General features: G+C 37.3%; 1 protein-coding gene across 1 annotated transcript in view; it reads right to left on the reverse strand.

Moving 5' to 3' along the window:
• Positions 1-4,267: 4,267 nt before the first annotated feature.
• Positions 4,268-14,380, reverse strand: part of LOC6037416 (protein hairless) — a 40,073-nt gene continuing 29,960 nt past the window's right edge. Inside the window, exons 3-4 of the mRNA XM_038260859.1 lie at positions 11,967-14,321; positions 4,268-9,617 (exon numbers count right to left, since the gene is read on the reverse strand). Coding sequence (XP_038116787.1) covers positions 9,589-9,617; positions 11,967-14,321 — 2,384 coding nt within the window. The 3' untranslated portion in view covers positions 4,268-9,588. The remainder of the gene's footprint in view (positions 9,618-11,966; positions 14,322-14,380) is intronic.

The raw sequence follows: 14,380 nt of genomic DNA on the forward strand, positions 1-14,380 counted from the left end.
ACCAAGGTTAATCGATTATCAAGGGTATGGCGAACCTTTCAGCTGTCAAAAAACGAGTGTTAACGTGACTTAATCTTTATAGACTGTTACTGTCTGTTTCCATAAAATGTGGAACACGTAGCGCGGCTATTCGATTGGGCTTCCTCTAGAATTTCCATACAAAATGGCACACCCGAGGTAAAAATTTAATGGATTTAGCAATTAAGTAATTCCAACTACTGCAATTTTTTACTGTTTTAACAGTTTCACAGGCCATTAAGGTGAAGCCGTTGATCATTTTCGAAGAAAATTGATCATCACTATAAAATATTCTGTATTAAATTCAATTTAACGAATTTTAGTACCAAAAAGAAACAGCATGTGCCGGTTGTTGCCTTCTTCAAGCCACTGAAAGAATTTTTGATCTTAATAAAATGTGCTTCAAAATTTATATAATTTTGTAGTACAATCATTGACGTCCTAGTTGACAATCATTGATTAATGACGATTTCCATAACTTTACAAGGAATGGGATAATCGTTACCAAAAGGAACACAGTCCAACAAGATTTTGTCTCTGAGACGAGTATATGTGTTCCTAGTAGAATTTTGCCTGCTGAATCCGAATCCGGGTCCAGAATTGCTCCAAATGGTCCCAATTTTGAGATACACCCGTTTGAAATGTATTTAGGCCAAAATTAGCTACTTTGACTATTTTACAAAGAACTATTGAATAAACAATTAAACCAATACATGTATTCACACGTTTTTCCTTTTGAAACACCCCTGGTTTTTAAAATTTGATTGTTTCTACACATATTTATAGCCATTTTAAAATTAGAATTTGACTTGCATGCAAGTTGGAAAAACTTGAATGAGAACCAAATAAAAATATAATTTTAAAATGGCTATAAATATGCGTAGAAACAATCAAATTTAAAAACACCAGGGGTGTTTCAGAAAGGGAAAAACGTGAACTTTAAGGTACATGTATTGGTTTAGTTGTTTATTCAATAGTTCTTTTGTAAAATAGTCGACAATGTAGCTAATTTTGGCCTAAACTAACATTTCAAACGGGTGTATCTCAAAATTGGGACCATTTGGAGCAATTCTGAATCCGGATTCGGATTCAGCAGGCAAAAATCTACTAGGAACACATATTCTCGTCTCAGAGACAAGAAACATTTGATTTTTTGTTGAACTGTGGAATCAGCATGTGTAGAGCACTATCCTAAACAACTTGTTGAAGGAATTTCGTCAAAATATTGAAAGCGACGCAAAATTTATATCTTTGAACGAAAAATCATCACAATGATGGAAGTCTTCAGGTTAATTTTTAACAAGATGGATTAAAATGATCCTGGCAACAGTGCAGAGGAATTTTGTAAACGTTTCGTCATATTTCATAAGCAATTTCGTTGCAAAGTTTTACCAAATGTCAGCCTGGCATGTTCCGATACATTTGTGCGATGCTACACCGATGTCTAAAAAAGTAAGTTCAAGAGTGTTATTTGAAAAGGTCCTATAAACATATGAAACATAATAGCTTAAAGTAATAATAGAGTTCTGGAGCTTTTTTTTTTTTTGAAAAGGTCCTGTAAACCAAATTTCTTTTTTTGCTTGTGTCGTGATCGGGGACTTTCTTTTATAATAAAAACACAGATATTTTGCAGTTAACAAACAACACGTCTTATTCCACAGAAATTAACCACAAAACTGATTTGACAATCTTCATTCTATCTTTCGCCGGCCGCGCGCATCTCGTTGTTTTCTCGCTCGTTGTTCTCCCTCGCAGCTCGCTAGCGCGCTCTCGCACTCAATCCACAATCAGCTTACAAGGCAATATTCATGAAGGTGCGCACTTTTTGTTGCGCTCTTAACTCTTATTTATAAATTATATTAATCTTTTAATAAATACTCATTTAATAATTTATTACATATTCAATCCTGCAACCCATAATCCCTACAGCTTGTTGGGTGTTTTTGAAACCACCTTGTGTCAGGGGAATTAAAAAACACACAAAAAGCAAAAACAGAAAGTTTGGTTTATTGGACCTTTTCAAAAAAAACTCCAGAGTTCAACATTACGGCTCGGAGCTTTGACAGCGGGCATTTGGTCAAAAGGGCGGCGATCAGTTCCAGGCTGATTTGCGCGTATCTTTGAGCAAATGCAACAATATTCATGGTGTAACCGCGGCTTAACATCTTTTAAAGGCCCTGTGAGAATTTTGGCCCGAGTCTCGAGTCGATTTAGGCTCGATTTCGAGTCAAAATTCTCACTGGGCGCGATCCGGCTAATAAAGTTAAATCTACAATCAACTTGTTGTTGCGACGGACCGTCGCCGACAGTCACATAACTTACGTGAGGATTTTTCCTGACTGCAGACTGTGTAATAGTTGAAACAAATTCGCTGATAAAATCAATCGCCACTACCCAGTCACGAAATATTCTTGCTGAACTTGTGCTGTCCGAATTCTGCTAGAACGGTGGAACATTTCTGCTAGAATGCTGTAAGAATATCCAGCTCTGTAAGGACTCTGCTAGGACGTCGTGAATTTGTAACAATGTATGTTTTGAGCTGCTAGCTGCCTACCTGGTTTGCCAAGATTCAAGGTAAATCTGGCAATGCCGGTAATCCGACAAATTTGAATCACCGGTGTTAGAATTCTGTATGTCTTTCCAACTAATGGTACGTTCGATTCAGGACTATAGTTCCGCATTGAGGGCCACATTCAGAGCTATCAAAGTGTTTTTTTAACTCGCGCTAGTTCCGCACGAGTTTCAACGTCATCTTGGAACTGAAACTCTAGTGCCGCAATCGATATTTTTTCAGTTTCATGCCAGTTCCACGCCTTTCCCTAACAAATGAAGTTCGTTTGAACCAAAACTGGCACGGACGAGTCCGGCTCTTCAAACGAACGTACCGTAAGTTTAATTCATGTACACTGAAACCACGATGATTTAACACCAATTGTGGCACACCCTATTTACACAGATGCAAAATAGTTTGAAAATCGCTGCCATTTTTCGTAACTCAACTTAAAAAATCATTAGACACGGTGGAGAAATGTCATTTAAAAGGTTTTTTTTAAATTTTATTTAGAGAATAATCATCAACATTATTGCAATACATTCATGCATTATGAAAATTTTCCCTGCAAAGTTACAAAAAACACAATGACTTTTTTTTCAAATTAAAGATGATCTTCTGGGTTATTGCAGTCTTGATAAGTACATTAAATTTCTCTTCTAACATGTCTAATAATTTTGTTAATTTTTTTAAATATGTAGTTTTTTTCGAAGTTTGGGCCGCTCCATTTTTTTTTTAAGTTTATGTCCTTCAACTCTGAGTGGGGTCGATGGGGGACGAAAAATAAAAAAAAACATAAAAATTGAAATAACAAGCCATGGTCTCAACATTTGAATGAAAAAAGTGTTTTTGCGGTGCTGTACATTGGAATTCCACAAAAATTGAAAATATTTTTGATCGATCCCAGACATGCTAAATATGTTTTTAAACGCAGGAAAATGCATTTCTAATTGTTTTTAGTTGGTTATACTTCTATTCCCTTTAAAATTTTGAAGTTTTTTGAAAAAAATATATTTTGCCCCCTGATTTCATGAACCGATTTTGAAGGGGGTCGACAAAAACTTTAAAAGATATTTGCAACGGCCTTATTGTACGCTCAAATAGGATGTCTTATTTTACATATAACTCCCAACACCAACTACATAAAACGAAAAGCCCCACTCTTTCCAAGTGCAACAAGTTCTCAAAAAAAATCTAATTATTTGCTCTACAGCATTGCCTTGGCGTTCTCGATTGCGAGATTCCTACTCGAAACTAAGTGTCCGAAGGCTTGATTGTTGAGGCAATTGCAAACCTCTTTTCACACCTTAGCTTCCATCCCCCCCCCCCCCGGGATTCGAACTAACGACCTTTGGATTGTTGGTCCAACTGCCTACCAGCGACTCCACCGAGGCAGGACCCATGGGAGACGACTCCTACACCTGGACTGAGCTATCGACCTAACCTCTGGGTTAGACCGGGGCCAACATTTACTTCCCGTCCGACGGAAGGCGTGACAAATCTCGTCTCGAGAAATGCCACCAATCGAGAAATAAACTTGGAGTTATCTTTTTGCAGCAATCATGGTGAACTTCAAAAAAGGTTGACAGACAGTTTTACTCCTAGTTGAACTTTTAATATTGTTAGCGTGCGTTTCTATTGATAACGATTAAGAAAGGATTTTCTTTTCTACGTTCATGACTATCAACATGCAACTCGTTTATAATTTGAATCAATTTTATTTCATTCATCTTATTTATTTGTGTTATATCATAATTCAGTAATAAGAATAGTAATTAATTGATACGGATAATAAAATATATTTATATGGAAAAATACTGTACAGCTACTATTTTATAAAGAATAGAGAATTGTTTCATTTTTCCTTTTTCTCAAGTCAACTCATTGTTTCAGTTTGTTTATTTTCATCTGTGCCATTATAGCTTATCCTTAAAAAAATCTCACCTTCATTTGAAAATAAACTACGGAGTTGAAAAGTTTCATTGTAAAATCTTTCGTAAATTTGTTTTTGTTCCACGTTCTTCGTCGTCTCAACTCTTTAGTATATTTATATAAAATATTCTCCCTTCCAGCCAGTGGTCCAAACGGAAAGCTACGTAAAAAACTAATAATACAATAACTTAAAACTCAAAAAAGAAAAAAAAAACTAATGAAATCCTACGTTTTCCAACTCATGTCTTGCCGTTGTTCTTTATTCAGTGTTTTTCTTTACATTACGTTTATAATATAAATATTTTCTGCCGTTGGTTTTTCCCAATAAATGTACACAAAGCAGAATTATAACACCTGACCATTTTATTAGAAAGTGAAAAAAATATCGCTTCAATCAAAACTTTTGTCTTTTTCGTTTTTATGTGAGTCGATCAAAATGCAATTAGTTCCAGGATTGGTCCTTCACTCGTTTTAATGCAGCTGTGACTTAGTGAACTTAGCTAGGGATATAAGGTATGCGGTATATGTTGGTATGATGTAGTGTAGAGTAATGTGTTTGTTTCTATTGTTGCACAAGAAAGTATTGTAATAGTTGAAAGCTATGTATTTGTATGTGTTTGTTTATAAGTGATAGTGTTTGGATATTTGGAACGACTTGCATTTTGGGATGTCTCCGCACAATTTAAAATCTACGAAAAAGCTATACCTCACTGATATCTAAACCGATTACAAAGCGTTGGCATACATTTACGAGTCTTACTTGTTTACAAACACTTATTTGTTCGTTTTTTGTGTGTTTTGTAGTTGTGTGCAACTGTTCGCTTCCATATCTAATTATCATAGTTTATACAAAGAAATCTTTTAGTTTTGTAATCTTTTACCCTTAAAAGTTAACAGTGCTCGTTTAGTGTGTTTGTTCTTCCGTCGGCGTAAACTCTGACGGATTTGAATGAAACCCTTCATCTTCAGTCCACAACGAGAGCCTGAATGAGGTCTATCTATTCGAAAGTGAGTGAAATAATGTACAGAACTCTAACCTGTCCCAGTAAACATAATATTTGCAACATCCGAATCTGTCTAACTGTGAGTTTCACCCAATGTTTTTGTGATTCTTTTTTCGAAAATATTCCTTTTGATTAGATAGCGAAAAATAAATTAAATAAATTACACCATAAAATAAATCAACTTTGTTTTGTATACGATTTAGATTTAAATCATTATTTTCTGGAAATTCAAGTTCTACTCGTTTCACGTCTCAAACGGCCAAAGGGAAATGCGCCAAAGAACAGTGCGGGGAAAATGAAATATTTTGAGAAAACGCCCAACGTTTGTGTGAACAGACGCTCCGCATAACATAACAAAAATGTGAGTATTTCAAATCAAACTTATACGCAAATTGAAAATAGCTCAATTTTCGTCTAAATCGAATAAACACAGAACGAGTATAAGAGACATCTGTCAGATTTGAGTGAACTTCACTTCAACGAAACTGAATTGAGTAAGATCTAAGAGAAATTTACGCAAATCTGACAGATGCCCAATTTGCTCATTTCTTAGTAGGTTCAATTTTGACGAAAACTAGATGATTTGAAACAAGGTTGTAGAAGGCTGGCATGCTCGCATAAAAATCATGCAAACTTAAATGTGGTTTTTTTCTAATGTTGGTACCACTGCGCGATTTTTACATTTTCGTAACGCCATCTTTGCCTCAAAATCTGGATATCATACGTTGCAGAAAAAAGCTTCTCGAATGCCGGCGTTCGATTAATTCAGTTTTGAGTACGACGTACGAGATACACTCACAAACTTGTTTGATGATATATTGATAAAATCTGCTCGAAACAAGCAAATTTTAGTTTGTTTTACAGTGGCAAAAGTTAAGGGAGCGACATGTTTGCATGTGAGGGTGTGCTGTGTATGTATTTGTGTGCTTGCTTGAAAAAAAAAGAAAAGTTTACTTAAATGTTCGTGGAAATGTTAGAAGTTGTTGACTTTCGTTCTACTGATTTCGTATCCTACCCTGGAATGTATTTGTGTATGTGTGTGCGCTGTCTGTTTCGACAAATTTAAACTAACCAGTTTGTTCGCGTCTGAAATCTCTTGGGGACATATTTTAAAGCATGTTTGTTGGTTTGTTTTGGTTTTATCTCTCTCGCTCTTAATAATGATCTACACAACAAAACCTAAAGATCGCTTCCTTCGGAGAAATCAACACATGATTTGGCATACTTTTTTTAGTGGGCGTAGACATTAGCATTACTGGTCACGGAATAGAGATAAGTGAAGGATTCATGCATTATTTTATGCAATATCAATCTTGGTGGTTTTCTATTCTCAAATGTGACTTAATCGTTTCAATTTCGATTGCGTCAAAAATCGTATAGAAAATCAGCAGGATCTTATTGTGATTTACGTATCAAAAACACATTCAAAATCACAGAGGAATGATTGATGTATCTGAATCTTACTAAAAAGTTGGTCAACTTTTTCCAAAATTACACTAAAGGAAGGTTATACCAAAATTTGGAAGATTCACTTTTAGCTTTTAGTTTCAACTGCATACAATGACGTTTACATAAGGCTCAACAGGTGATTTTGAGTCAGAGCGGGACCTTCCACAGACGCCATTAATATATTATCTAAAAATATATTTAACATAAGAAACGAAATTTGAAAAGTCCTGCAACGTTTAGGTGTTGCAGAACTTGCAAATTTCACTCATAAAGTACGGATTTATACCTTCAGTCATCGCTATTCCGCGACCAAAAAATGCAAATTACTGCTTTTTTGTGCTTTGATGTTTCGGTAAGTTAGTTCTCATGTGGGAGGTCGATTCGATGCTCATAAGATTTGTCACAATTTTAGGCTTTCTGCTGGACTATCGTCGTTCGGTTTGTGTATGTATGATGTAATATTTCTATATATTTGTTGTGTCTTTAACGTTCAAGTCTGTTCTCTAGGATTTTTGTTTGTATTTTTCAATAAGATCATTTACCGTTGTAATTGTAGTGAATTTCCATTTTGGTTTAGTTCTTTTGTTGTAGTTGTTGTTTTGAAAGGCACACTCGTTTTTTGTTGTTGTTTTTTTTTCTTAGTATTTTCTTTAGTAAAACTGTGTTGTTCTCTGTTTAGTACTTTGTTTCTTAAAATTTTGGCCGGCCGAAATTTTCATTTCTCTTGCGCGTGTGGCTATAGTTTGTATAAAAATAGCAAAAATATTATCGACCCTTTAACTCGTTAGACTCTGGCTTTGTTAATATTTTTTCCGGTTTGATTGGCGATTTGATAATTTGATTTTGTTTGATTTTTTTTGATAAATATTTGAATCTCTGACCTATTTGTTCTCACGGAGTTCTTTTTGCGTTTTGATCTGAAATTTTCCAACAACGTTGAACGTGTTTTTCGTTTCAAAAACTGTTAAACATACAAATTCACACTCTTACAAACTCTCGTTTCTTTCGCACACTTTCGCACTCAAACGCAGTACACATCCTAGGAGTAATATAGTTTCAGTCTATAATAGAATATACACATTACATGCTCATCTAGCGACATTTGCTTTAAAACACAAACTACAATAGTGGGTTTGAGAGAATGAGATTCGTTTTTCGTGTATCTCTCCGCCGGGTTGTCATTTTAAAGGCGCGGGGAACAAGGGGAAACACATCGGGAAGGCGGGACAAGCTATTGAGGAGGAAGATAATATTTTGGATGCACACTGATTAATTGATAGCACTTCTAGTGGTTATTATAGTTGATTTTCAGACACGCAGAAGTGAAACACAATCTCGTTCAACACGCAATAAGCGTGTACGAATGACAGTTCTGACACGCAAATTATACATTTCAAGCAAAACAATGCAAAGAGGCCGTAGTGTAAACAAAGAGTGTATCCCTTTCATGCCAGATGTAAACATCTTCTAGCGTGGGCAAAATACGCTCTTTGTTTGCAAGTCCAAAATGGCCCTTTTGAATTGTTTTGCTAGATTGCAAATTTGAAATCGTCATACAAAGAGTACTCAAATATTGAGTAGCAACTGCTTAAAACTGAGCAATTTAAACGTAGTTTGCTCAAAATCCACTCAAAACATGTAGCTTGCGTATTGAACAAATAAAAGTGCTTCAAAATTTGCATGTCTTTACTTGGTTCGTGGTTTGGTTTGAAGAAAAAGGAACCATTATGAAAGTGACACCTCGCAAATGGAGCCACGTTCAACAGTGATCAATCTGCATATTTAGATTTGGTTGAGAATTTCACGGCCACGAATCGTGTAATTGACTCGCATTGTTTTCGCTGTTATTTTGCAGAGTTCAAACACCCAGTGGTATAATTTACTGAGCGCTAAAATTCTTCATAAAATGTAGTGTTTTGCCAAAACGTTTATAAATTGAATTTCGTCGCGATCCTTTTTCTCGTTTTGTATATATAATATTTCTGTACGTGTATATGTAGATGTGTGTATATATGTTACATGTATATAATTTCCTCTTTTATAATTTCTTACAAATCTTAGCAAAAATAGTTTCCTCTTGTTTCTCTTTTCATCGGAAAATAGTTTAAAACCTTAGGTTTTCTTTTTGTTTTGTAGTCTGGACCCCTTTGCTACAGTAAATGGTTGTTTGTGTTTTTTTCCTGATCTCTTCTCTGTTTTCCCATCAATATATAGGTTGTATATACTCTTAAAACAATATATATATATTTATGTATATATGTTTATGCGAATCACACACCAACACTAAAAAGCATACGGTTAGTTGTGTCGTTTTGTTTTGTTTCCCTCTCTTCCCTTCTATTGATAAATATACACAAACACGACGGCTGCACTCAGTTTTGTTTTACCTTCTTTGTTTAAAGTGACTCAGCTACAGATCACACTTACATTTACACAAACACAAAAATGGAGCGAGATTGTGGAACGCTAGGCGTTACTCCTCTCCCGTCCATTTTTTCTTGTATTAGGCGGTTTGTTGTTGTGGTTATTTTGCCCACCGTGTTCTATTGTTTACTGGTACGAATTCGCTGCTGCTGGTTTCCACGCATGACTCACAGTCCCTGGGAATTGGCCACGTTGCCACCAAGCGGATGATCAGTGCTTCGATAGGTTGAGAGGAACGTCTGCGAGGACGAAGAAAAAAAGTTGTTTAGTTTTGATTCAGTAGAATTTAGCATAAACGTAATGGTTCCCCTTCACAGTGTATGATCAAGTCAAATGTCAAAGTCTTAAAAAAACACGTGGGTTTTGTTTTCAAGTGAAATTAAATCTGAAATGTCATTTCAAAGTCAACAATGTAGTCGCACACCCAGGGTTGTTACGGGAGAGTCGAAAAAAAATCCGCGCCAAATCCGCGCCGACCTAAAATCCGAAACCGCGCAAAATCTACGCCATATAAAAAATATCGCGACCAACATTTAAGAAATTTTATTTTTTAATGAACAAAAACTAATTCAGAAAGTATTTGATAAAAAAAACTCGTTTTATGGTTAAAGGCTCCAAAAGAATGAAAGCAATAAATACATTTAAAATATCCTCAAAAGATGGTCAAGGCAAGGGTCATGAAAAAAAAATCTTCAAAATAGAAAATACAATATTAAAAAACTTAAAAATTTAACTTCAACAATATAACCTCAAAAATAAATCGAAATCTAAAATTATAAAATGATAAAATTTTAAATTTCGAAAGTCTAAATATTCAAAATCTAAGATTTTTTTATACAGTTTGTAATCCAGAATCCTCGCTAAAATTTCACTCCGAAAAAAAATTAATTTCTGATATTTAAAATAATGTCTTTGCATAATTTCAAAAACTCTTACATAAAAAAGGACTTCAAAAATTGCGGAATTCAAAAATTTCAGAATTTAAGAACTAAGAATTTAAAAAATAAAAACATTTAAGAATTTACGAATTTTAGAATTTAAGACTTCAAGATTTTAAAAATTTTAGAATTTAAGAATTTTAGAATTTTAGAATTTTAGAATTTTAGAATTTTAGAATTTTAGAATTTTAGAATTTTAGAATTTTAGAATTTTAGAATTTTAGAATTTTAGAATTTTAGAATTTTAGAATTTTAGAATTTTAGAATTTTAGAATTTTAGAATTTTAGAATTTTAGAATTTTAGAATTTTAGAATTTTAGAATTTTAGAATTTTAAAATTTTTGAATTTAGAATTTTAGAATTTTAGAATTTTAGAATTTTAGAATTTTAGAATTTTAGAATTTTAGAATTTTAGAATTTTAGAATTTTAGAATTTTAGAATTTTAGAATTTTAGAATTTTAGAATTTTAGAATTTTAGAATTTTAGAATTTTAGAATTTTAGAATTTTAAATTTTAGAATTTTAGAATTTTAGAATTTTAGAATTTTAGAATTTTACAATTTTAGAATTTTAGAATTTTAGAATTTTAGAATTTTAGAATTTTAGAATTTTAGAATTTTAGAATTTTAGAATTTTAGAATTTTAGAATTTTAGAATTTTAGAATTTTAGAATTTTAGAATTTTAGAATTAAAAATTTAGGATTTTAGAATTTAAGAATTAAAGAATTTAGGATTTTAGAATTTATAAGCTTAAGGATACTGAAATCATTTTAGATTTGAGAAATTGTTTTCTATATTGTTTTGAATTTGATACTTCTTAGTTTAAAAATTTTGACTTTTTAATTTAGATTTTTTTTTTAATTTTCAAATTTTCGATTACCCAATTTTTTTTTATTTTGAATTTCAGATTGCTAAAATTTTGAATTTCAAAATTTCAGATTTTTTGAATTACGATTTTAGAAATTTCGAAAAAAAATCATTTGTATTTTGATTTTTTTTGTTACTACAAAAACTATTAAAACATTTTTTTTCGAATTTTTTAATTTCTGAAGCTTAGAAATTGGAATGTTCTGATCTTTTTATTTTCGCCAAGAATGTTTAAATTTAGAAAAAAAAATATTTCTACCGATTAAATTCATTCCAAAATTCGAAAGTGGAGGCCAGCTTCTGTTACGTCCAATCAAGGTCATATTTGGCGCCCACCAGAACAAGCCCCAATAATAGTTTTTGTTATACATTTTAATGTCTATATCTTAGGGAAAAGTTTGTAATTTTTGATTTACAAAATAAAAATTGAATAAATCCAGTATTAAATTTAAAATAAATAAGGTTAAAAATCATTACTCAAAACTTAAAAAAATTAAATATTCAGAGCTGAGGATGTTAAGAAATGACAAAAAACATATAAAAAATAATTTTTACATAATCTTTATCTTCATTTTTCGACGTTTCGTACTAAGAAAATACAAACATTTTCAAAATTGCCATCCGCGCGAAATCCGCGCCTGAGCAAAATTAGCCAGCAAATCCGCGCCAGATCCGCGCTATCCGCGCGAAACGCGCCATCCGCGCGATCCGCGCCGTCCGTAACAACCCTGCACACCTTTCGGTTAAAGTTCTAAATCGATTGTTTTGAAGAAATCACCATACCTGCTCCGATGTCGCTTTTCGCGGCTGAGCTCGTTACTGCCGACGAAGGTGGTGGCGTTCTCCGGCCGGAGCTGGGCGTGCTCCAGTGCGAGGCGATTCCCGGATGAAGGTGTGGTGGCGGATGGTGGGACGAGGAGGCAAGCGCTGCTGCGCTGTAGTTCAGTGCAGCAGACGCCGGCGAGGGGGAGGAACTACTGCTGATGGCGGTGGCAGTGCTGACGGAATGTATTCGACTGGAATCACGTTGTGCGTCTCGCGAACCGCCGGACGATGGTGGTGGGGGTGCTGTTGGGGCGACTGGTGGTGATACGGCGGCCGCTGCAGCTGCGGCGGCGGCAGCAGCAGCGTGTGGTCCGAGACCTTGGTAGTGCATCCACACCTGGTTCCGGTAGGTCGCGGCCACAGCTGCCTGGTTGTACATGTGCTGATAGTACGATGTGAGCGGCGAGGCCGGCAAGAAGGGAACAGCACTGGACTGCTGGGCAGCGAGAAGCGACGCGGCTATTTGCGGTGGGTACATGTAGAACGGATTCGGAACCGGATGATGAGGAGTGGGCGATGCAATCACCGTGCTCGGTCGGATCACCGGACTAGCCTGAGATGATGAGGGATGGTGATGGACGCCGTCTACCATGTCGACGGCTGCGGACCGTTCGGCGTAGTCAAGTTCCTTCTTGAGATGGGCACCACTTCGATTCACCTCGGAGGACGTCGATGAAGCGTTCGAATTGGATCGTTCCCGCTTTACCGGATCGGTTGACGGCGAAGACGGGGACGGTGATCCAAACTGTTGCCTCAGAGCAGCTGTCTTCTTTGGAACCGTCCGGATGGTGGGCGTTGCGGCTGATGACGAGGTTGGTGTTGTGGTCGGAACGCGCACCGGGTCGACAACCGGGGATGCACGAGGCGACGAAGAGGGTTCCTTTCGGGCTAGCGGTGGGTAGTTGGACTGATGCGAAGGAGGTGGCGATCGGGCAAAATTCAGCGGTGACTGTCGTGAGTAGTGTTGAGGTGAATTGGCCGAACCAGCAGGATTCGCGGAAGACGGTGGGGAACCACTGGACGCCAGATAAGTTGGCCGATACTTGGCAGCATTTCCACCGCTATAGGGCGAACTGGCCGAGTCATTCGTACTGGGCGATGGTGAACATCGGGAAACGGTCGAGTAGCTGCTGCTTGGGGACGAAACCGTCGGGTGAATACTGTACGGATGCTGCCGGTAGCGCGTGAAGCTGTGACCTTGATGTTCCGGACTCGGACTTAGATCCGGCGAGCGAATCATGGTGTACTCCATACCCGCAGAATTCGGCGAAGCCGCTGCCGTTCCACCATAACTGGGTGATTTTTTCTTGCCATAGTACCTCTGACTTAGATGTGCATCGGAGGGTGACTTCGGTGAGGTGATTGCATCCTTTCCAAGATACTGATAGGAAGGCTGATGGTGGTGGTGGTGGTGGTGTTGTTGTTGGTACGGATGATGACTAGTTGTAGAGTTTGTTTCCTGCTTCCTGCTGCTGATGTTACTGCTTTCACCGGACGAGTTGTGTCCTAGTAGCGAGGTTATGCTGTAGCTACTTATGGGCCTTGACACGGGCGTCGTTGGCGGAACGACCGCCGCCGTCGGAGCGGGCGTAGCTGTTCCGTTGGTCAACTTGCCGTTCCCATTGCTACTGCCGTTGCTGGTGACGACGGCTGGCGCCAGTGGAGTTGCGGTCGTCGCCGTGATAACATTACTATTACTGCCAGGTTTTGGACGAGATCTTTTCATAGTACTGCTATCCTCCAGCGAGACTTTCTCCAGCTCTCTGAGTATTCTTTTCCGCGGCGAAACGTGCTGCTGGTGGGACGAGGAGAACCGCAAACTGCTGGGCGTTGGTCGTGCCGGTGTACTGTTGACCGTGTTCGCTACACGAACCGTCAACTGTTGCACGATCGCGGCCAGTTCTCGCCTCCTTTGTAGCAGTCCTCGCCGCTTCCGAATCTTGAAATCTTTGCTCGCACCACCATTCTCAACCGCACCGTTGGTATTGGCCTCCTCCGAAGACGTCGTTCCGTTCACCTTCAGATCCATCGCATCGTCCTCGGAGGTGCCCGCCTCATCATCCGTCGTCCTCTGCCTGGTATCCCTAGTAATCTCATAGTGCAACGGTGGCAGCGGCACTGCCGTTTCGTACGGTCGACGCCGTTTCAGTCGCAACCGCTTTAGCAGATCTCGGGGCAGCTTGAACCGCACGGAGCTCGGCCGGTGGTAGTACAGGGACATCTCGCGGGAAATGTTTGGCCGCGGGTTGGTCTGCTTCCAGCAGTGGTCCCGCTGCCACGGCGAAGACTGGATCGAGCTGTTGTCGTCGGAAACTGAAATGCAAAAGGGGAAGGCGTTAGATCGATTGACGGTGATGGCTTGTACGGAAACT

Source organism: Culex quinquefasciatus, chromosome 1 (assembly GCF_015732765.1).
Source record: "Culex quinquefasciatus strain JHB chromosome 1, VPISU_Cqui_1.0_pri_paternal, whole genome shotgun sequence".
In the NCBI taxonomy this organism is placed as follows: domain Eukaryota; kingdom Metazoa; phylum Arthropoda; class Insecta; order Diptera; family Culicidae; genus Culex; species Culex quinquefasciatus.